Here is a 22,944-nt window from a genome sequence, read left to right on the forward strand (position 1 = left end):
TTTCGAACAAAATCTTTAAAAATTATTAGTAAATTTATTTATGAAATTAATTAATTTCATTTTATTTAAATTTTCGTTTATAAACAAAAACTATATTCAATTTTAATTTCCAATTATATTTTATGATAATTTAAATTAAAACTAACTAATTTTTGAAAGTAAATTTAAAAAGATTCTAAGAAGATTTTAAAAAGATTTTGTTAGAACATTTTAAATATATATTCATTTGTATTTCAAATAAAATGATAAAGATATTAAAAGATATAATAATGAACTTATGTAATATGTGATATTTTCTAGGAATGGTCCAAACTAAAAAAAATCACACATGAAAAGAAGTCATAACTTCTGTTTTAATATATAAGATATACTTTCGATCATTAAAAACAAATGGCCGTTCAAGTACAAAAGTGGAATCTGATTATCCATGGCAATTACAATTAAATACTGCAGATTTGTTTTAAGAAAAAGCTGGCATGCTATATTTTATATATAAAATAAAAATTTGTGGAGTATTTAGAATCCAAGTGGCCTTGCCTCATACGAAACTTGCCTTTGGGTAAAGCAAGAAAAACATACGAAATGGATATTGCTTAAATATTATCAGAGTCACAGCCCACAGGTTTCACGATGTTATGTCGTACTTTTGATAATCTTGTCCTGGGAATCCTTTTTAGCCATCACTATATTTGCATTCTATTAGTTAAGTCTCGTATGTTCCATATGAAAAATCACAATTTCAAATGGTTTGTAACACCTCAATTACCACAATATCTAACATCATCTTCGATTCGTTTCCTAGGTATATACATGTTCATTTTAACAACGATTTGAACTTTGTTCATTTCATTCAGATTCTTTTATTGTATGCACGTACGAGGGTAATGAAGATAAGTAACGATGAGCGGTGATTGTCCGTGCAGAACAAAACGTACTACCCTCTACCGCTAAAAGGTGCAAGTGGAAGCTGATGAAATGTAGGGCACAAAGAAATAATACAATATTATTTTCTCATGTTATAATAATGAGTAAAGGAATACGAATGAAATATATGGCCCTCTTAATCTCTTATCCCTTGATGCTTTTATTGTTAGTTTTGGTAAAGTTCTTTAAACTCAGTAAGAAACTTTGAATCTTTATAGAATAAATAAACACTCAAAATCATGGTAAATTTTAATCTGTTTTGTAGACGCCATTAATAAAAATCAAAACGACACACATATATGATCATATAAGAAGATTTTATTATTTTATATATTGCTTTTTCTTCTTTTTATATTTATAAAGATGGTTAAAAACTTAAATGCAAAGCATAAGAAAGAAAACTTACATTTTAAAAAGGAAAAGTTGGTGGTGGAGAAACATGAAGTGAAGAAGTTTGTGAGACAAAAAATAGTAAAAAGGCAAACAATTTAGTCAAAGGTAAACTAATGAAAAACGAAAGCCATATTTTTCAATTCACCGTGTATATTGGATATATAACTGCTCTGCAGGAAAATAAAGTAGCTAAATCAACTAACAATCATATAATAAGTTGAATTAACATATCAATACTACACCCGCAATAGACATTTTCTACATTACAAAAATATATATACATGCAACTATAGTGAATCGGACATCATATCGAATTAGAAATAACAATCTTAAAGTGTATCATAAGAACGGTGTCTTACCACATAAAGAACATGAGGATCTCAAGTTCTGATCTTATCCATATCTCATGATGTACAAAAAAGAATCATCACGTAGCCTAGCTAGAGAGACTAATATATTTGTCAAATCAAAGCACCAAAGCCAATTGAAATTTTTGGAAATGAGGAAGAGAAATAATTTGAGATTGTTGTCACTTTAACCCACAATCTATCTATCTCTCTCTCAAATCATCTTTGTTCGCTCTTATTATCGTGCAACATAGTCATATTCCACTAGACCTCAAATCTAATGTGCTATTTCACTGTCCTGGATAAACTACATTATAATATTATATAAATATATTGAAATTTCAGTGTGAGCAGATATAACTGTACGGAATATATATGTATATCTCAACTCTCAACTCACTATATTTTTAGTTTAATCTTAAAAGGAAAGTGGTTAAGTGTCCAGTTATGTTGATACATGAATTGGAACCATGAATCATGACACCATTCCTTTTTTATCTGTCACTATTATATATTAATCAGCATCCCCCAATCAGAGGTTTAGTTGGCGCAACACATGTCCCGCATACAGTAAGTTATACATATATTGGTATATGCAAGGTTATTCATCATTTTAATTTATTATTTAAATATCTTGTTACTAATGAAAATAATTTTTTGCAAAAGTAATGAAAATCATACGTTTCTTTTTTTCTTGAAATATCTTACTGATGAAAATCATATTCAGCCGTTTCTTTTTTTTTTGTTATTGAAATTGGGTTGTGTCATAATAGTAACAGTAACGTAAACCATTATGCGTAAAATAATTATACCTCACGGGTTAAATATGGTTAACTAGGTATTTAAACTTTTTAAGACATAATTAATGATGTCGTCTAGAAGCATCGTGAACTTCGTGATTGTTGCCACCTTCGTAAAATTACCATGCAAGGTAAAAAAAACTGTGAAATATTGTTGGGGTTCTTTTTTGTCGAATATTTTCGGGGTGTTATGAAATGAATTTAGCACTATGGCTAAAAAAGAAAAAAAAAAAGAGGACTGAATCATTAATTTTTTACAATTTAATTAAATATAATCGTCTATTTCTTTGTCCCCAAGTTGAGTATACCCATAATATAAATACCTCTCATTAGCCTCCCCATTGTTTCATACTCAGCTTTCCTCTTTACACGTTAAGTGAGAAAGTTAACAAAAAAAAAAGAAGTTGAGAGAATTATCAAAAAGAAATTGTCTAAAGAAAAAATGAGACTGTTGAGCGTCAGATCGAATTCAGAAGATGTGGCGATGCACGCAACGTCAGGATCGTCTTCAGCTTCCGTGAATCACGGTACGGTACCGCAGTCGCCGTGGCACTCACCGGTTCCTTATCTCTTCGGCGGTTTAGCGGCGATGCTTGGACTCATAGCCTTTTCTCTTCTCATCCTCGCATGCTCTTACTGGCGCCATTCCGGCGAAGAAGGTGGTCGGAACGGCGGGGAAGTGGACGAAGAGAAAGAGAGTCGGTCTGGGGACAAGGTGGCGAGCGGAGCGTACGAGGAGAAGTTTCTAGTCATTATGGCCGGAGAAAATTTGCCAAGGTTTCTTGCGACGCCGACGGTGAAAAAGTGTACGTGCGGTGTTCAGGAGGGTAAAATGGTAATTTCTCAGGAGGATAATGTTGTTGCTGAAGAGGAGAAGCAGATGGGAGAAGGTGAAGAGAAGGTGAAAGATACAGGAGAACCAACAACAAGTCACTAAGCTTTAATTAATTTCTTTTTTGTTTCTTCTTCTTGTTTATGAGAGTTTTCTAGAGAAATTTTCCTTGTTGTGATTCCTAAGAATGTAAATTTTACTATAGGGCAAGATTTTGGGGTTTTACTTATTTTGTAATGTTTTTATATTTTGTTATACTAAATCCTTTATTTAAATTTTTGTAAATTTGAGGAAAGATTTGATCACTTTACCTACAGAAAAGACTGTAAATGTGGTTTCATACGTGTACATGCGTGTACATCCATGTATTTAGGATTCGATCGTTCAACCAATTCCCTACACTTGGGTTGATATACTTCCAAAATTTGAGACACAGTTTATGTTTTAAAAGAATTATATATTTTTTTTAAAACGTTTGAAGAATGTATTAAGCGTAAGAAAAAAAACTCAAAAACAAAAACATTATCTAAACATAATTAGAAACTTTCAGAAAATGTTTTTATATGGTTGAGATGGTCCTTTGGACTCTTTTTTTCTCCTTTTTTGTATCGGCAATTGGTTTTCTAGTAGGTTGACACCTTTTAAATTTCATAAAAACCTAATGTTTAAGTATATATTTAATTATTTAACAATTAAAAATACATTTGAGTGAAAATACAGGCTAAGTAATTGAGGATGAACAGTTCTTTTACAAACGTAAACTTTGTTCTAAATTTATTTTACATAAAATGATATCCTCCAAGTGTTAAAAAGAATGATATCCTCCAATTATTTTCAAAAACCAAGATGGTAAACTAGCTAATTTAATACAATAAAAAACTAGCTAGCAGATCATTCTGTGTTGCGTATCTGGTTTTAGGCCTTTAGCTATTCTGTGTGTCAAATAGTTAGCAGATATGTTAAGACGTGTCACATTATGTACTGTTGTGAGTTAATTATAGCAAAAGGAATAGATTCTGTTTTTGACATTTTGACACCCGCTCATTCGATGCACCGAGTAGCCGCGTCCGTCGACTGAAGAAAGTTCCAAACAGTTCTCTTCCATTAAGATTTTCTTTTTTTTTTTTTTTAAACACTTTCATTCATAATAAGGGATATGGACCCAAATACAAAAGGAGTAATTAAAGGAGCATCAAAGCAAACCAAATTGACAAGCTAGATCAAAGAAATTTTTACGAAAAAAACTTCTTAAGCCAGCCAGGGAATCCTGATGCAATGTAGGATTGGAACAGATCCTCCTTTATGACACTATTTGCAATAAGAAAGACTGGTTTGAGGGCTTGACGAGATTGTGATTCCACCTGCCAAAACAAAAATTCATGGAGCATTGCGATAAGCTTTGTTGAAAAAGCTCTTAGAGATGGCCATGTAGCAGGTTTTGAGATAGCATTAACAATGTCTCTGTCTTCAGCCGAGAAGATAACATGATCAAAGTGGAGAGACTTCATACTTTCTAAAGCCCAAAGCCAGCTTTGAAAAGAGGATTCTGATTTACTGCGAATGTTTGAGAAGGATCTTCTACCGTGCAGTAAAACTTTCCCTTCAAAGTTCCTAAGAATCCAAGACGCACCACTTTCTTTCCTATTTTTGTCCCAATCGAAGCCAATATCACATTTAAACCAAGATGAAGGAGGGGGTTTCCATCCAAAGATGATCCTCTTTTTCTTCTCAAGATCAATGGCTTGTTCTTGTTTTTCCATTTCTTTGATTAGGAACCAATGATCAGCCTCCTGAAATAGTGATGTTGCGAATTTTGATCCCACAATGAGGTTTCCTTTAAATAGAAAGCTATTCCTATTTTTCCAAATTTGCCATAGAATCCAAGGACCACTTCTCCTGATATGGACAGGCCAGTTTTGATTGTTCCCCATCTTTAAAACATAGAAGATGTTGGAGTAGATGGAGGAGGGGTCGAAACCATTTACCGGAGCAGGGAAGTGACAAATATCCCAAGATTGTCTTGCGATAGTACAGTTGAAGAGTACGTGATTCATTGACTCTCCTTCTAAACCACAAATTTGACAGCGAGAATCTATCTTCATTCCTCTTTCTATTAGATGGTCAGCAACAGAAATAGCGCCTCCAATAACTTTCCAGAGGAAAACTTTTATTTTTGGTGATGTGTTCAGTGACCATATATGACTTTTGATGCCATTTAAGGAGGGTAGAGCTTGACTTGAGACATAAGCTTCTTTTTTTGCCTCCTTTTCTGCAAACCAATAACCTGATTTCACAGAGTATTCACCTGAACGGGTGTGGTTCCAGCAAAGAAAATCAGGAGAAGACACTGCTGGTTTAATCTTAAGAATGATTTCGATATCTTGATCATAAAACAGGTTTTCCAATTTTTGATGGTCCCAGAGATCAGAGTAAGGAATCATTAGGTCAGAGACTTTAAGATTAAGGTCCACCAAGGTATTCTTCATGAGAGGAATGCGAAGACGTTCACCATCAATCAGCCAAGGCGTGGACCAAACCGATATAGAGAGACCATTACCAACCGCATTCCTTAAGCCTTTTTTCAAAAGTTCTCTACCATGCAAAATACTGCGCCATGCATAGGAAGGTCTGGACCCAAGGGTTGCTGATAAGAAGGAACCATTAGAAAAGTATCTACTTTGCAAAAACCGAGTCAAGAGAGAATCTTGGTTTGAGAGGATCCTCCAAGCTTGTTTAGCAAGAAGCGCTTGATTAAATAATTCAATATCCTTAAAACCCATTCCTCCCATTTCCTTTGAAATACAAAGCTTATCCCAACTAAGCCAATGTATTTTACTTTTATCCTCTGAAGCTTGCCACCAAAAAGCTGCCATTGCTGATTTAAGGTTGTTACAAGTGGTTTTAGGAAGTTTAAAACAAGTCATGGCATATATAGGCATAGCCATAGCCACAGATTTTAAAATAACCTCCTTTCCAGCTTGAGAAAGAAATCTAGAATACCAACCAGACATTCTGCCTTTCATTTTGTCTTGTATATATGCAAGCATTTCAACTTTAGAGCCACTGAAACACTCAGGTAAACCCAAATAAGAACCAGCTCCTCCTTCCGAAAAAATACCAAGCTTTGATTGAATTTTCGCTTTAAGAGAAGGACAGGTGTTTTTGCCAAAGGTTAGTGATGATTTGGAGAGATTTATGACCTGACCTGTAGCTTCCCCGTACTTAAGAAGGATGTCTTGAAAGACTTGACACTGAGAAAGTTCAGCCTTGAATAGAAACAGACTATCGTCTGCAAAAAAAAGATGGTGAACTTCCGGGCCGGCCAAATTGAATTGAATTCCTTTCAGATCTCCTCTAAGTGAAGCTTGATTCATCATGTGAGTAAGACCTTCGGTACAGAGAACAAAGAGGAAAGGTGAGATAGGATCGCCTTGCCTGAGTCCTCTCTGTGGAGAAATGTAACCGAAAGATTGACCATTCAAAAGGACTGAATAGGTGACTGTAGTAACACAGGACATTATCCATTTCACCCATATATTGTCAAAACCAAGAGAAAGAAGTAATGCTTGAAGGTAATCAGTGGCGGAGACAGAAACTTTTTTTATTGGGGGCATAATTTTTTCAAAAAATATTTAATTTTAAATAAATTATTTTATATAAATAAATAAATATTTATTATTAAATAAAGTGATAAACAGCTGGTATTTTTAAATAAATATTTGTATTATTTATATGATTTAACATATAACTTAAATATTTTTAATCAAAAATGTATATAGTGTTTGTAAAGAAAATAACCTAATCATGGTTCATGGGGAAATAATAAAAACCTAATTATCTCATCAAAATAATTAACCAATAAAAAATATATAAAAGAGTTATTGAACACGAAAGTTACTGAACAAACCTCTTTAAATAAAATACAAAAATGCATTGAATATTTTGTTACGGATATTAGTGTACATGCAAAATAGGAAAGTATCAATAATTTATTACAACTGATAAATATGAGATTAAAAAAAATGAAATGGTGAGATGTGAGGCTTGAACGAAGGTTTGGTGGGGGCAGGAAGAAAATTTCAACGGGGGCAAGATAAACTGATCTAGCGAAGCTTTGGTTAATTACTTAACGATTTTGATAAATATTTTGTTTTATCTGGGGCAGCTGCCCCCCTCTCCACTAACGTAGCTCCGCCACTGAAGGTAATTCCATTCCACTCTGTCAAAAGCTTTTGACATATCCGTTTTTGCAGCCATGTAGGATTTTGAGATCACTTCATGAGTTCGGAGACTATGGACTGCTTCATGAGCCAAAATAATGTTATCAGATATGAGTCTATCTGAAACAAAAGCTGATTGAGTCGGTGATACTATCTCAGGAAGAAAACATTGAAGTCTTGAGGCTAGAATCTTGGAAATGGTCTTGTACATAACCGTACATAAGCTGATAGGTCTCAAATCAGTCATAACCGAAGCAGTTGTCTTCTTTGGAATCAGACAAATCTGTGTGTAGTTCCAATCAGAGGGCATATCACCCGTCTCAAAAAATAAAAGAACTTCTTTAGTAAGTTGATCTCCAACTATCTCCCAATATTTTTGAAAGAAAAAACCTGACATCCCATCAGCTCCAGGAGCACTATCAGGTTTGATTGAAAAAACCGCTTCCTTAACCTCCTCTTTGGTGATCTTCCTTGTGAGGATCATGTTCATATTATTTGAGACTCTTACCGGTAAGTCTCTGAGAAGGTCAGAGTAATCCACCGAGTTGGTAGATTTGAAAAGGTTACTGAAGTAGTTGATGGCTACTTGACCTTTAGAAGCTTCAGAACGTTGAAAAATCCCATTGCTGTCTTGAAGTTTAACGATCTCATTTCTTGATCTCGCAACTTGGACAGCAGCATGAAAATTTTTTGTATTTCCGTCACCATAAAGGATCCAATCATCCTTACACTTTTGTTTCCAGAAATTTTCCTCCTCTTTATAAGCCTTGACTAAGGATTTGGTGAGATTTTCCATTCTTGGGAAAGAAGGATTCATCGAAGACTGTTCTTGTTCAAGTTCCACTTGAATCTTCGAAATCCTTAATTTGGAGTTGGAGACATTCTCTTTCTTCCATCTACTTAACGCCTGTCTACAAAATCTGATACGAGAGGCAATGTTGATGTTTGAATTTGGAGAAGAAGAGTTCCACGCTTGGTTGATGGTTTCAAAAACTAAGGGTTTTTGGAAAAATCTTTTGTCAAACTTGAAAGAACCTCTGTAAGAGTCTTGAGAGGAAATTAACTTGATCAAAACAGGGCGATGGTCAGAGCCTCTTTTATCAAGAAAGGCTTGGTTTGAAGCCGGAAATTGATCAAACCATTTCTGGTTCCCAAAAGCTCTGTCAAGTCTACTCTGAATCCAAAGATTACCTCTCTTTCCACTCCATGTGAAGGGGTTTCCCGAACTTGGAAGTTCTATCATGCCACATATTTCTAGCATTTCGGAAAATTCTTGAAAGGTGGAGGCGCTTCTTCTTGGACCCCCAATCTTCTCAGAATTATTTAAAATTTCGTTAAAATCTCCAAACATGCACCAACTACTATCCCTATTGATACTGAATCTAATCAAACGCTCCCAAACAAGATGTCGCAGACTTATAGTTGGGTTGCCATAAACACACGAGACATAGAAACACTTATCTTCATACATGATTTTAATATCCATAACATTCTTGTTCGCATACAAAATATCCACCCCAACACTGTTCTTCCAAAAAAAAGCAAGACCCCCCCAAGTATTTACCGGGTCAACAGTGTAGACATGATCATAGCCTAACCAACATTGCATATCTACTAGAGAGTTCCGAGCATTCATAGTTTCCATTAAAAAAAGCACCTCAGGGAAGTAAGTACGTCTTAGTTCCGTGAGGCGTTGAACTGTCAGGCCATGAGGATCTCCCAAGCCCCGGCAGTTCCAGCTGATGAAGCTCATCAAGGTTTGGACGGTCCCTCATGCGGGACCATCTCTGATGCATTGCCTTTGGCAGCCTTGGATGCAACAACCAATTGAAAACCTTCTTTGTTTTTGAGCAGACCATCTTGAGGTGAGTTCTGAGCATTCTTCTTATCTGTCCTGAAAGATCCAAAGAGATCATTTTCGGCTTTACGTTTTTTGCTAGGAATCACTACTTCCGAAGTAGAAGCCATAGTCTCGTCTGTAGCCTTTGTCATCTTCTTAGGAGTTTTAGGAATCCTTTTGTATCTTCCACTCTTCCTTTTTGGCTTCTCAGTCGGTATTGAGATGTTTGAACCACCAGAGAAGGAGAGGTTTGAAATCTGAGTTGAGGGCATTAGAACAGGGGGCAATGAGAGCCTACAGAAGACATTATTGATAGGGTTATTCAATAATTGTCCTGCAGATATTGCCGATGCCATAAGCTTCTGAGGTTGAGAGTTAGTTTCAGGTTCACTGGAAGCTTTCTCAAAATCAAAGACTATTCCTTTACCCTTATCAAGGTTCGTAGTGAAGATCGGCGGTGGAATGAGTTGTAACATCGCCTTTTGGGTAATAGGGTTTTTCTCAGCTTCTTTCACCGAGAAAATCACTCTCTGCTCCCTAACATGCCTCTCTTCTTTACTTGAGGCAAGGAGGTAATTCCGCATTTCTTGAAGAATCTCCGGAGCAATGCGAGGACGACCGGAGAGAGGATTAATACCAACTTGGTCCTCATGTAGGACTCCAAACAGAGGATCACCTTCAGAGAGGAAGGTATGGTTGGAAGTAGAAGGAGAGAGACGGTTTTTAGTTGCTTCCACCGCACGCATGTTCTGTTTGTAGGCTAGGAGAGGACAATGTTCCTTTGCATGTGTGAGCCGTTGACATTCCGTGCATCTTTTCTGGACTTTTTCATAGAAATAGTAGATGGTAGTTTGACCTCCGCCCGGTAGGTTGAGAACCCTTGATTTCTTGAGAGGCTTGGTAACTTCGATATTGATCTTCACACGAACATAGTCTTGCCTTTGAGATTTTTCAGGATCAAAAGCGACCACTTCAACATGACCAATTAGTTCTCCTAGCTCTGTGATGGCTGGCTTTGTATAGTGGTTAACCGGGATGTTGCTTATTCTGACCCATATTGATACTGATTGAAGATAGCCCGGAGGAGGTGTTTCAACCCATCTTTCTATAGCTAATCCCCAGTCATTGTGAGTTTGCATGCCTTTGTCGAGAACATCTTGAAGATCATTTGCATGCGAAAAGATGAACTGGAATCTTTCTTTGGTGAGAGCGATACCTCTAACCCGATTAACCTTTTGCCACTTCCTTGGCATGTCTAGAATCAGATTAGCCATGTTCTGAAATCTTGGGTTAAGGAGACGACCTATCAAGCTGCATGCATTTCTTTCTGTGGCGTAGAATTGAGGAAAATCAGGAAGGTTAAAAGGAGCATCATCATCATCTTTCAAAGAGAGGGCTAAAAGGGCGTTATCCATCTCTGAAGACATGATGGTTCAGATTTTAAGGTTTTGAGAGAAAGGGATATGATAATCGGATAAGGGAATTAGGATCCAGGAATGAAAAGACAAAGATCTTTCTTGTTGAATTAACCAAGAAAGATGGTCCAAGGCTCTAGAGAGGAATATTCTCTAGAGAGAAGAGAGAGCAATTTTATTAAGATTTTCTTTCATTTATTGCTTTAGTTTTACGTTTATATATTTTTGTACGTTAATACTTTTCTTTCAAGTTTCAACTTTGTACGATTTAATCAGAGTTTTGGATAGCTATGTAATTTATATGCAAAAACGCTTTGGATGTATATTACCATGTAAAACATAAGCAAACGTGCAGTTCAAAAAAAAAAAAAACATAAGCAAACGTGATAAATCAACATTATAATGAGGTACTTTGCCACATCAGCATTTTGTATACCTCATTTTTAAAAAGTGAGAAAAAGTATCAAGTCTATAGTTCGAATCCGAATTATTAAGATATAAACACGAACATTTATACCACTAAACTAAATTATATTTTATATATTGATGGTCGAAACTAATATATATTTATGAATATCAGAATCCCTTGATTTCTTTGGCTTCCTTTGAGGACCGGGTCTATAACTGTATTATGGGTTTTATTTTTAAATGTGATTCATCACATTATATGAAAACAAGCCTTAAGTTTGCAACAATTATAGTTTTCACATATTATAAACTGTCGTCGTTTAACATGAGTTATGATTCTTTTCATCATTGTCTAGACAAGTCTGAGTTACAAAGTTGCGTTTTGTGTCTGTTCGTAATCTATTTTTTCACTGGTGAAATCTTCATCTCTCCATCTTAAATCGTTTGATCATAAATGTTCCTGATTTGTAATCCCTTTGTAAGTCCTATATATATGGTTCTCATCTTTTATGAACCCAATCTGCATCTCCACAAAATTGATTGATTCCTCTTAGCTTTAACCATTTTCTAGAAAAATTCTCTCTCTACCTCTCCAGTTCTTCAAACCGGCGTCTAGGGCTAGGAAAATAAACTGAACCCGATCCGATAAAAATAAATCCGAACCAATCCGAACCCGACATAAATACCGAATGGATCTTGTTTTATGATATTTCGGGTTATGGGTATGATCCGAACCGAACTCGAAATTAAATGGATATCTGATAAAACCTGAAACGTTCAAAATACCAAAAAGAACTTGTACCAAACATGATCTCAATTCCTGATATGTAGCCAAAATACACTAAGATATTATTAAACATCTACAATAACTATCTACTACATGAAGATTGATGGTTGAAAGTGGCGGTTGAGGCTTGAAATTTTTAGATTTTGGTTTTATTTTCATTGAATAATTTTTTTCATTTCATGAGAACTTAATTTTTCGTTTTATGATTTCATTTATTGGTTTTCTTTCTATCAATAACAACGTATACCTTTCGTTTGACTTTGAATGATCATGTTTGATGTTTTTTTCTTATTTCGGAATCGATTTTACTTATATTTTAGTTACAAAATAGGTACAAATCAAGTACTTTAAACCCGAAGAACCGATTTTACTTATGTTTTGGTTACAAAATATGTATAGATCAAGTACTTTAAAACCGAAGAACCGGTTGGAACCCAAAACCCGAAAGTACACCGGATTGTACCGGTTCTTTGAAGATTTACTAACCCCGATCCGAACCCGATAAAACCCGAACCGATCCCGAACCGAATTTTTATATAATCCGAATGGGGCTGATTTTGATAAACCCGAAAAACAAAGACCTGATTGGACAAAACCGAAACCCGATTGGGACCCCGAATGCCCAAGCCTACCGGCGTCCCCGGCGTCCGTCACTCAATCTTTGAGTCTCTCCGTCTTGGTTGTAGTAGTTAGAGTATGGCCTCTGGCCTCCTCTGCTTCTAGGATTTCCTGAACTTCAAGAAAGACAATGAGTTTATGGAAATCACGGGTCTCTTCCTTGATGAATTTATGGGAATCACAGTTCTCTTCCTTGATTAAAATGTAAGTTAATCTTTGATCTATAACACATTTAACATAATTGTATTTAATTGATTTTCTGATTCTTTGTTGAATAATATTATTTGCAGATTTTATGATTCATGGTTTTATTCCCGTCGGACGGGCTAATCATTACAATCCATCTTTGAAAGCCGGTTCCATTGTGTAAGTCGATCATTTTGAGGTTGCTAGGTGCTCAAGCATGTACAAGATAACTGATCATCCATTCATTATTTGTTTCATCCCACCAACTATTATTGATGAAGTCATCACGAGTGCTCTTGAGATCAATCTCCCGTCATGATTAGACTGTTCGACAATCTCCAAGTGATTGCGAACACAAACTCAGAACTCCCATGTATATTATCATATTGCATCTGAGTTTATATTATGTTTCGATATCATAACTGATATTTAAACTCGCAGATGTGGTTGGGCAAATCCGTTCTGTCCAAGGCTCTGATCTCACCAAAGAAACAACTCGAGTCGTTATCTGTTTCCCATTGATCTATGAGAAACAATCAACACAAAATTCTCCTTATATTACTGTCTATATTGTGCTAACATCAATAATCAAAAATATTTCCTACCTAAGATATGTGGTCGTCTATTTATCTCCCTTACTTATTAAACTAATTTTACACAAACCTTTATTTTACAGCTTAAAAGAAACCACAATAACTCAAACAATCAAAACATCAAAAACTAAAATCACAAAAAAAAAAACGAATCATTAATGATAACCTTTTTTTTTTGTCTAATCTTACAAATAAACTTTAAAACAAATATACCAAACCAATCACCTCAACTAAAACTCAACGACACATACATCGAGTCAGCTAAACAAATACAAACTACACGGCCAGCTATTTAACAATTTACAAACTTACTTTCACAAATGCTTACGAAGAAGACAAAAACGATAACCAAGATCAGTGAAATACCTAAACAAAAAAGCAAAGTAAGTTACGAACTCTGATAAATACAACTAGCAGTAATTTTTGTTTACATATTACCTATCAAATAAAAGAGAAACAAACACAACTATACTAAGAGATACAAGAGACAATCCATACAGACACAAAGGCGACAACCACATCTCCACCGGCTCAGTCCTCTTGTCTTATGAAAATAACTTACATGCCCAATGTCAAGAGACTAATGCTATTGTCTTCTTATAAAAAATACATAAATTTGTTTAAAACCTATTAAAACCCAAATACTCAGAATTGTCACTCAGTTTATAGTTATTTCTACAAGTCTTCATGTATTTATTTTAAAATTCTGGTAAAATCAACAAGTTTAAAAATAAAGAAACATATAACAAACATAATAAGGATAATAAAAATTATTACTTAATACACACAACTTACACAACTAAATTGGAGAAAAAATATTCAGAAACAAAAATTACTCTCAACAACCTTAATATAATTTATGTACTCTTAACAGTACAAGAAACAAAATTAAAAAGATAAACAAATAACAAGTCTCAGTGACACATCAAGCAACACCACAAACTATATCAACCACATTATTAACACAGTTTAGTCTTTCATAAGTGGAGAACAATGCATACACAATTCATCATCATAACTTTAACTCTATAACAATAAAAAAAACTTGAAAAACAATGATTAACCCAAAACACAAAATTCACAACTACAATGATCTGGCAAATATTGAGATGAAACAAGAACTCTGTCCACAACTCCGCGCTTGTGCGGAGGCAATGCCCCTAGTACTAATAACTAGCCAGTAATTTGGATGGTTTACACATATCATAACAACATAAGATTGTGGTTCTCATGTATCAAACCGAGTCTTACTAAATATCCAATTTACCAGAACTGTTCCAAATCTTTTGTCTGGTGATCGATTTAACCTCTGATTAAAAATATACACTTTGGTTATATCTCATCTCGTCAACAAGTTTCATAATGAGCATAACGGTCCTAAATAATGATATAAGTGATGTATAATTCTGCACATGCTAGGAACTTATTGGAGACAATGTAGTATACCATCAGATAAAAACATATAGTTATAATCCATATAAAGATTATTACTATTCTAAATTGTTATATTGTGCTACCAAATATGAAGCAACCAAATTTTATTCAAAAAAAAAATTAAACAAGAATAAAGAGAAAACCACATTTTATTCTTGCTCATGGTTCCAAGGAAACAACTTCCTCATAGACATTCATCAACTCCTCAATGGTCTCATAATAATGCTCTTCTTCCTCTTCTTCTCCCTCACCAAGAGATTTTGCGTTTGGAGTTTCTCTTCCTCATGCAGCTGTTTCCACTTGTTTATCCACATCTCCCATTCTTCTTCCATGACTCTTCTCTTCTCCATCTCTTGTCTGCTTAACAAATCCAACACTTCTTCGTCTTCGTCTTCTTCCTCGTACCTCTCCATGGACTGCCGCAGATCTTTTTCACCTCTTTTTCCTTTTGCTCTGACAACAAAAACAGTGGTCTTGGACGCCAAGCAAACTGAAAACCAAAACAGACTTGCATTGCAAGTAATAATAGTTTTATGAATTATACCTGAAAGACTTGTTCCTTGAGTGTTCAGTAAAGCAACTTCCCATCAAGGACCAAATGTAAAACCCATCCTCCATCACCGATGATGTCACAACAGTTGCAACGTACCTGAAAAAAGAAACAAAAATTAAAAAAAACTGAGAAACATAGTTATATCTTAAGGAGTGATGTTTAAGGTAGGTATACCTTCCAGTTGGATCCCACTTGATATCTGTGGCCATGAAGTTGTCAGCAGTTGCCATATTCATAAGCATAACCCATCAGCTATGATCATGTGTTTGCCAGTGGGAGACCAGAAGAGGGCATTGGCTTGCTTGTCTTTGAGAGTAACTAGCTTTAAAACTCTTCCAGGGGTCCGCATTGAGTAGAAACTGACATCTGGTCTCGGTAAGTTACCGTGGATCACGGCGAATCTCTGACCTTTTGGCTCCAAGCTGTTGTAGCCCTGAAATCCGTGGTTCAACCAGAGTCTCACCAAACTTTCCAAACCGGCCATCTAGGAGGTACCAGCGACCGAGGTTCCGTCCAAGGCGTATATCTCTACAACCAGAAGGAATTTCAACATGAAACCAATTTTATTGGATTCTACACTCAAGAAGGAGTCCAGCCCAATTGGAATAGAGCCAAACTATTCACGGAGCAAGAGGTTATAAATTTTACAAGTAAGAGGTTTTCCAGCCTGTCCATCTGTGAGTACCCAACTTTAGAAGGAGATTCCAGCCCAAGGAAGGAGCAGCCTGAACCAAATCCCATCATAGGATTCAAGAGGGATCTCTCAGGTTTCCAGAAAGCCCATTATCAGGAGAATGACCACGGAATTATGATGTTATGATCCAATCTCCAAAACCGGCCAAACTAGTTCTACACTTGCTTCAATTGAAAGCTAGCTGGTTCAATCAGCTTCAAACCAGAAATTGGCGACCAGGAGATCAATCAATACATTCAGGAAGTCTATCCAGAGATCCAGAAGAGTTCTACAAGTTTATACAATGCACCAGCCAACATTGGATCAGGACGATCCTCATTTACTCAAACCTGCCTTATTTGGAGCAAACCGACATTAATGTCCAACAGCTCTTTTTCCTTCAGATTAGGCACGACCTCAGCACATTCCAAACCATCAAGAAGGTTCTTAGGAAGCTTAGTTATCCCCTCAAACCGTCCAGATACAAGGAGAACACCATCTACATTCATTTGGCCAAGATTCTCATCATAAAGCCTCCAACGGCTAGTTTTCATGGAGCCATCAATTCTTTTGCTTCCAAGTTTATTATTTCGATTTTATTTCTTTCCTTATGTTATTTTATGACTGTTAGAGAGTTCCAGTAGTCGAGCCTATAAAGCTCAATTAGTTTGTCTTTGTAAACTACCCTTGAACTTTTATGAATGAAAATACAGTTTTTTTAGTTTCTCAAAACTATTGCTAAGTCTTTTGAGTGTGTGAAAAACAGCTCCAGAGCAACCAGGCTTATCAAAGATCCCTTCCATAGATCTTTGTGGTGTCTATCAATCCATTTCGTCCATCCCAACCACTGGCCAAGCTTGAGAGAGTTACACAACCAGCAAGCAAAGCTCCATCTCATTCCACTTCAACCATCATTTGATCAAGCTGAGAGTGTAACACAACCAGCAGCTTGATTCCATCCTATCCTTTGTTTATTTGTCTTGTTTTATTATCATTATCATCATCATCTCATTCATTTTCATAATTGTTTTTGTTTGCATTATAAAACTCAAAAAAATTCATAAAAATCGGTTCTCTTTGTTTTCAAGTTTAAACCTTGGTTCCACCATTCAACCAATTCGTGGGTTACCCCCTGTGCCTACAACACAAGCGAACTCAATGATCTTATCATTCTTCTTGTCAAGCTACCGGAATATCTTTTTCTTTGACTCGAAAGATCTCAAATCCTGAATCTATGCTCTTCTTTGATTTCGATCCCTATCGATCCACCTTGACAGCTAGATAGTCTCCAACCGTGTAGTACCTATGTGACTTTTTTTCTCATGCAAACTAGGCAGATGTGTTGCATGTCGACACCTCAAACTTTTCGTCAGATCAAAACGTATTTGTATCGGATTAGACAAGTCTCTAAGTTAACCTTAATGTTGTTCACCATGTCGATTACCTCACATGGTTAGTTCCTCAAAATTAAATGTCAATGTGAAATATAGTATTACAAAAATGTAGATTGTTGTTAAACTATAGATTGTTCAAGAGGAATGTAATTTACCACATAAGCAAAGTGGCAATCCCAAACCAAAATCATTGTGTACTTAAACATATATTTTGTTGATATAAAATATATGAATTATAGATAGAAAACAAATATGAATATAAATAGTTAATAATTCACTTTTTCTTAAAAGTCACAAGTAAAATGTATGTGTATCAAAATTTCATGCTCAAATTTTGGTCAATTAAATCATTCTCACAGAAAAATTAGAACCTAATGCTGAGACCAAATTGGACAATTATAACAAATGTCAAAACTTCAATTGAAATAATTTCTGTGGTAACCTATATATACAATAGAACATCAATAAAAACAAATAAAAAACAGATTATACATTAGCAAAGAACAATCTCAAATACATATCTTGAAACATATATTAGCAAAGAAAATTGTCAAATATATAGTAGCGAAACAACTTGCAGATTCTTTGACATTGTTCTTTGCTAATCTATGTTCATTCATTATTTATGTTTTATTTATTTAATGATTGTCATTATGTATTTTAACAATATTATGTTGATATATAAAATAAATTAAATTCCAAATAGATAGATTATATGAATATAAATAGTTAATAATCACTTTTCCTTTACATCACAAATAAAACTTACGATGATAAAGCAAAATGTAGGAAACAAAATCTCAGCAACACATATGTAAACTCACAAATAAAACAAATGAGAAGTACATGCATGTCATGTGTTGGCAGCCTTCGGACGAGTTCGACTGTGGTCTGACAGCTACGTGTATCATGTCTTTCCTCTTGTGGTGTATTATGATATTGATGTGTCCCGGATCATCAATGCTTTTGCAGTCCTCTATCAGAATTTCTGTCTTGCAACAAGGGCAATGTGTTGCTTTCCAACCGTGCACCAATTCTGTGACTTGTTTCTTCATGCAAGAAATGCAAACACGGTGGAAACAAGTCGGCACTTCAAACATCTCATGAGGTTGAGCGTAATCATAACAAATGGGACATGTCTCCAACTCAATCCCATCTTCAAATCATTTCATTTGGGAGTTAATAACATCTTTTCAAGCTAAATGACACTGGTGATATCCATGCGCACATGCAAGCTTGAAAAGACAAGAACCGACTCTGAATAGGAGTCACTTTCTCAACAAGTTTTGTTTCCGTAGAGTCTTCTGATTCAGCTTGCTGTGTTACCTACACAGAAAAATATGAGGCGTGAATTTTTTTTCTCTATCATTCTAATACACATTCTGAATAAAGAACGAGAGAACATACGTATTCCAAGATATATGACAAGATTCCAAGATATTTGACTTGTCACAATCACAGTAGAGAGGGACCCTTCTCAACTCAAAAATATAAAGCTCATTCCAACATGAATAACAAAATTCTAATTTTTATTATATGTTTTAATTCAATTGAAATTGGTTGAATCCACTCAAATCATATTGATTTATGATCTAAAAAATTTCCAACTCATTTACCAATCCAATTTTAAATTCATTTATTTCAAATTAGATAACAAATATTTCCCACTTAATTCAAATTTTAAATTAAAAATGAATCAAATAATTTTTTTAATACATTAATGTATTTTGTTAATTCATTAAATTTATGTTTTATTTGTTCGATGATTTTCACTATGTATTTCTATAATATTAAATTGATATATGAATTAATTTTTTGAAATAGATAAAAATATGAATAAAATAGTATTGATTAACTTTTTAACATCACAAATAAAACTAGTCTTGATAAATCAACATGTAAAGCGAAAACCTCATTTTTAGTCTCCAAATCTTTTTCCCCACTAACATGGTGTGCAATCGTTCTTGGCTTCAATTATCTCTTCTATTTCATCGATATCATCAATATGGACTTTTTCACTATCATACGTTTGAAAATCTGCAATACACAACCAAACATGTTTGATTGTGGTAAATTGAACTAAGCATATTTATTATTGTTACTTGATGCAGTTTCATTACAACGCAGATAGAATGGGTAAAATGAACACTTTCACTTAAATATATATATCAAGAAACCATTATCATATATATCTGATGGAGCCGTTGTAGCATAGATCTCAGTTCCTTAACATTGTTCTTCGTTAATCTATAATTATTTAATATTTATTCTTTATTTATTTAAGAGTAAATTAGCTCAATATCCAAAAAGAAGTGAGATACCATAGAATTGAGGGAAAATAGTGATGATGGGGGGAAAAAAATTGGGGGGAAATAGGATATAGAGTGCAAATAGGGTATATGTTGTGGGTAGGGAATACAAATTCTCTTTATTTAATTATTAGCATTATGTATTTGAACAATAACATGTTGATATATACAAAAAATGAATTCTAAGTAAACAAAAAAATATGAATAGAAATAGTTAATGGTTCACTTTATTTTTACATCATAAATAAAAGTTATACTAATAAAACAAAATGTAGGATCACAAAATCACTACATTTTCTGATCACAAAATCACTACTACTGTGGTATGTTATCTCCTTCCGCTTCTGGTATATCTTCGATTTCATCAGTATCATCATCAATAGGGATTTCTTCACTATAAGTTTGAAAATCTGCAATACACATGGCATCTGTCATCGGTGGTTGATGCAGTAGTAAATGAATATGCAATACACAATCATTACCTGTTCGAACCGGTGAAGCAGGGATGGCGGTTCTTTCACCTGTTACTGGTGATGAGTCAAGGAGATATGGAAGACCAAGCAGCTCTAACAAAGACAGTGTCTGAGGATTCTGCGGGATCTCTACACAATTCCACAAGATAAAACATGTTAAACAATTATATGTTATATTATTTTAAATAATCATCTTTATCCAGTGCATTAAACTTACCAGGTATGGGATCAAAGATACGTTGTGAAGGGTTATACGCAGAGACCGTCTTTACAAACTCAAAAGGTTTAAACTGCCTTTCCTCTAGCTTCTTCCTCACCCACTCTCGACTCTCTTGTATATCCATTGCAGCAGAGCTATTTTAACAATACGTGAGTAGAAAAAAAAAATGAATGAGAGACATATAAACATATCTTTAGTAGGTAGCTTGCTCAAGATAGTATTACCTGAAACTCGCTGGTCTCTGTGTTAGCGGGAAAACAGAATTGAACTCTCGTGTTATTGCTAGCCACTCTTCATCGTATATGACTTCAAAAGGTCCAGGCTCTGACTCTATATCAATGATCTAATGAACATTCAAAGAACGTATAAGATATCCTTTTGCTTGAAAAGAGCAAAAAGCAAAAGGTGGACAGGAGAGAAGAAAGAACCTGTAGAAACTTTTTCCCTGGACCGCATTTATCCAAGGCAAGAAACTTTGTCACCGAGCCATCGTTCCCGTGTTGAACAGCAGCGGCGAATTTGCAGTGTAAGTGAGCTGAGAACCAATACCGAGGCTTCAGTTTCTCTAGCAGTTGAGCCGCTGGTTTGCTTCCAAGAGTTTTCGCCTCGATCTGGTTCAATCATCTCAGAACCAAAATGAAACAAAGAGTTAGGAACATTATCACTAAAAGTTTACCTCTTCCTGGAAGAAGGGTTTTTGCTGAATAAGTGTTCTTGAGTCTCCATAGTCAGTGATTCCAACAGGCCAGTCGTGGGAGAGGAATATATCAAGCGGCTCTTCAAGTTGCATCAACTTATGGACATCATACTCACGAACATGATAGACTGATTTGATTGTGCTTTGGTTATATGGCGGCCGCTCATAGTGTCCTACTCACAAAAACGAGTGAGTTCACTTAAGTGATCAAAAGCTGGACTAAACAAGAAAAAAAGTAAACAAACCTGAACGGTAATCTCGCCCCTTGTAAATACCAGAAAGGCCTCCAATTCGCAGATTACCGAACTTGACAACCCCGGCATAGCCTAGAAAGTAGATGTTGGTGGCAGCCCAACCTCCATAATACCTACAAGAGCAGCAAGGAACAGCCATCACGAACACATTTTGAAGCCTTTGTAGTTCATAATCAATAAAAATAAGTATGAAACTTACAGTTCCCACAAGTAGTTGGAAGCCTCGTGATTCCCACCGATGAAAATAGTGGGAACGGGGGCGACTTCTTGGCCGGAGTAGTACTTCCAGAAGGACTTCATCTCTCTGTATTTTATAGGTACGCTAAGGCTATCCATGTCTTTCTCATTTCTCACAGCCTGGAAATCGCCGCAGCAGAGGAGGAGATCGACTTTAGTGTTGTGAATCTGTTCGTGATGTTGAATGGTCTTGTACACATTGTCGAGGTCTCCATGCATACACCCTTCAATAGCAATCTTCATCTCTCTCTCTCTCTCTCTCTCTCTCTCTCTCTCTCTCTTTTTTTGTTTGTTTCAGGAGAGCTCAAAATTTAATGCTCCTGAGTTTAGAAACAGCAAAGAGACGAGTTAGCAAACACCATTAACACCAAACCAAACATGGGAACAGACAGAGGTCCTAATAGGCACCAGAAAGTACAAGAATTGGATAATAAACAGAACATCAGTCACCAAATAGAAGACAGTTACAGAACAGACCGCATCAACTAAAAATCGTGTCTTTTTGTGTCACAAAGCAAATATTTACAGGAATCAAACAAACATGAAGTGAACGACGACAACAGTGGATGGTCTTAATTCTTAGCTCGTTACAAGAAATAAAAAGACTCGTCAAAGTTTAAAACTTTATCAGCATTAACATAATTTACAATTAGTAGTAGTGCAGGATAAAAAAAAACACGAGCAAAGCGCTTAGAAACTCAGATCAAACATTCAATACCTGGATAAAGCCGAAAGGAGCAGTAGGTAGACGAATTGAGTATGAGCAGAGAAGATGCTGGGATTGATTAGCTAGGGTTTGTTTCCGACAATCAAATATCGCCGGTCGAGGAGGAAGAAGAGACTAGAAACGATGTCGTTTCCGGATAAGTTCAATTAATTCGGTTAAGTCCGGATAAGTTCAATTAATTCGGTTAAGTCCGGATAAGTTCAATTAATTCGGTTAAGTTCGGATAAGTTCAATTAATTCGGTTAAATCCGGATAAGTTCAATTAATTCGGTTTGATAAATATAATCTCTACTAATAAAAGGGAGCTTTTGAGGCTCCATAGAGCGTCCACATCAGCAGAAAAAATTTCTCCCGAAAGATGACACGTGGCATAAAATGTAGTTTTACATTTTAATATTACTTATTTTCGAAAATTGTAAAAAATATGTAAACATACAGCATAAAAAAATGGAAAAACTACATTAAACATATGTAAGATTACTATTTTTCACTTTAAAAAAGACGGCTTATCTCCATAATGTAACATTCCCGTTTTATAAAAAAAACAAAAAAAATTATATATAATTTCGAAAATAATAAATATATGTAAAACATATAACATAAAAATGGA

General features: G+C 35.1%; 4 protein-coding genes across 5 annotated transcripts; 1 reads left to right on the top strand and 3 right to left on the bottom strand.

Moving 5' to 3' along the window:
• The first annotated feature begins 2,445 nt into the window (after positions 1 to 2,445).
• LOC103862081 (protein GLUTAMINE DUMPER 1) lies at positions 2,446 to 3,573 on the top strand. Its single transcript, XM_009139784.3, has one exon. It carries the CDS (start codon positions 2,907 to 2,909, stop codon positions 3,399 to 3,401), a length of 495 nt encoding a protein of 164 aa, XP_009138032.1. The 5' UTR covers positions 2,446 to 2,906; the 3' UTR covers positions 3,402 to 3,573.
• Positions 3,574 to 7,206: 3,633 nt separating this feature from the next.
• On the bottom strand, positions 7,207 to 22,586 carry LOC103862082 (lariat debranching enzyme). 2 transcript variants are annotated; one of them, XM_033288154.1, is made up of 9 exons: positions 22,326 to 22,586; positions 21,570 to 21,927; positions 21,362 to 21,483; positions 21,096 to 21,289; positions 20,848 to 21,030; positions 20,644 to 20,762; positions 20,417 to 20,553; positions 20,209 to 20,328; positions 7,207 to 19,454 (listed from the first exon to the last, which is right to left on the bottom strand). In XM_033288154.1, exons 2-9 carry the CDS (start codon positions 21,848 to 21,850, stop codon positions 19,360 to 19,362), a joined length of 1,251 nt encoding a protein of 416 aa, XP_033144045.1. In that variant the 5' UTR covers positions 21,851 to 21,927; positions 22,326 to 22,586; the 3' UTR covers positions 7,207 to 19,359. The 2 variants fall into 2 exon arrangements, with proteins under 2 accessions (XP_033144045.1, XP_018513416.1); XM_018657900.2 differs by lacking the exon at positions 7,207 to 19,454 and adding an exon at positions 19,892 to 20,136 and having other exon boundaries at positions 22,326 to 22,575.
• On the bottom strand, positions 9,269 to 10,771 carry LOC103862173. The gene has a single exon (XM_009139878.2). It carries the CDS (start codon positions 10,769 to 10,771, stop codon positions 9,269 to 9,271), a length of 1,503 nt encoding a protein of 500 aa, XP_009138126.1.
• Positions 14,995 to 15,580, bottom strand: LOC103862174 (eukaryotic translation initiation factor 3 subunit B). The gene is made up of 3 exons (XM_033287448.1): positions 15,525 to 15,580; positions 15,342 to 15,446; positions 14,995 to 15,250 (listed from the first exon to the last, which is right to left on the bottom strand). The coding sequence occupies exons 1-3, from the start codon at positions 15,578 to 15,580 to the stop codon at positions 14,995 to 14,997; spliced, it is 417 nt and encodes a 138-aa protein (XP_033143339.1).
• Positions 22,587 to 22,944: the final 358 nt, after the last annotated feature.

This window comes from Brassica rapa, chromosome A03 (assembly GCF_000309985.2).
Source record: "Brassica rapa cultivar Chiifu-401-42 chromosome A03, CAAS_Brap_v3.01, whole genome shotgun sequence".
NCBI classification, from domain to species: domain Eukaryota; kingdom Viridiplantae; phylum Streptophyta; class Magnoliopsida; order Brassicales; family Brassicaceae; genus Brassica; species Brassica rapa.

What these genes read in the sequence shown, in the direction of transcription:
- LOC103862081 (XM_009139784.3), top strand. Translation starts at nt 2,907, where the DNA reads ATGAGACTGTTGAGCGTCAGATCGAATTCAGAAGATGTGGCGATGCAC.
- LOC103862173 (XM_009139878.2), bottom strand. Translation starts at nt 10,771, where the DNA reads ATGGATAACGCCCTTTTAGCCCTCTCTTTGAAAGATGATGATGATGCT.
- LOC103862174 (XM_033287448.1), bottom strand. Translation starts at nt 15,580, where the DNA reads ATGGCAACTGCTGACAACTTCATGGCCACAGATATCAAGTGGGATCCA. An exon ending in AAGTGGGATCCAACTGGAAG is followed by an intron (nt 15,447 to 15,524) that starts GTATACCTACCT and finishes TTCTTTTTTCAG; the next exon opens with GTACGTTGCAACTGTTGTGA. An exon ending in TCAAGGAACAAGTCTTTCAG is followed by an intron (nt 15,251 to 15,341) that starts GTATAATTCATA and finishes TTTTGTTGTCAG; the next exon opens with AGCAAAAGGAAAAAGAGGTG.
- LOC103862082 (XM_033288154.1), bottom strand. Translation starts at nt 21,850, where the DNA reads ATGAAGATTGCTATTGAAGGGTGTATGCATGGAGACCTCGACAATGTG. An exon ending in GGGGCGAGATTACCGTTCAG is followed by an intron (nt 21,290 to 21,361) that starts GTTTGTTTACTT and finishes TTTTGTGAGTAG; the next exon opens with GACACTATGAGCGGCCGCCA. An exon ending in CAGGGAAAAAGTTTCTACAG is followed by an intron (nt 20,763 to 20,847) that starts GTTCTTTCTTCT and finishes AATGTTCATTAG; the next exon opens with ATCATTGATATAGAGTCAGA.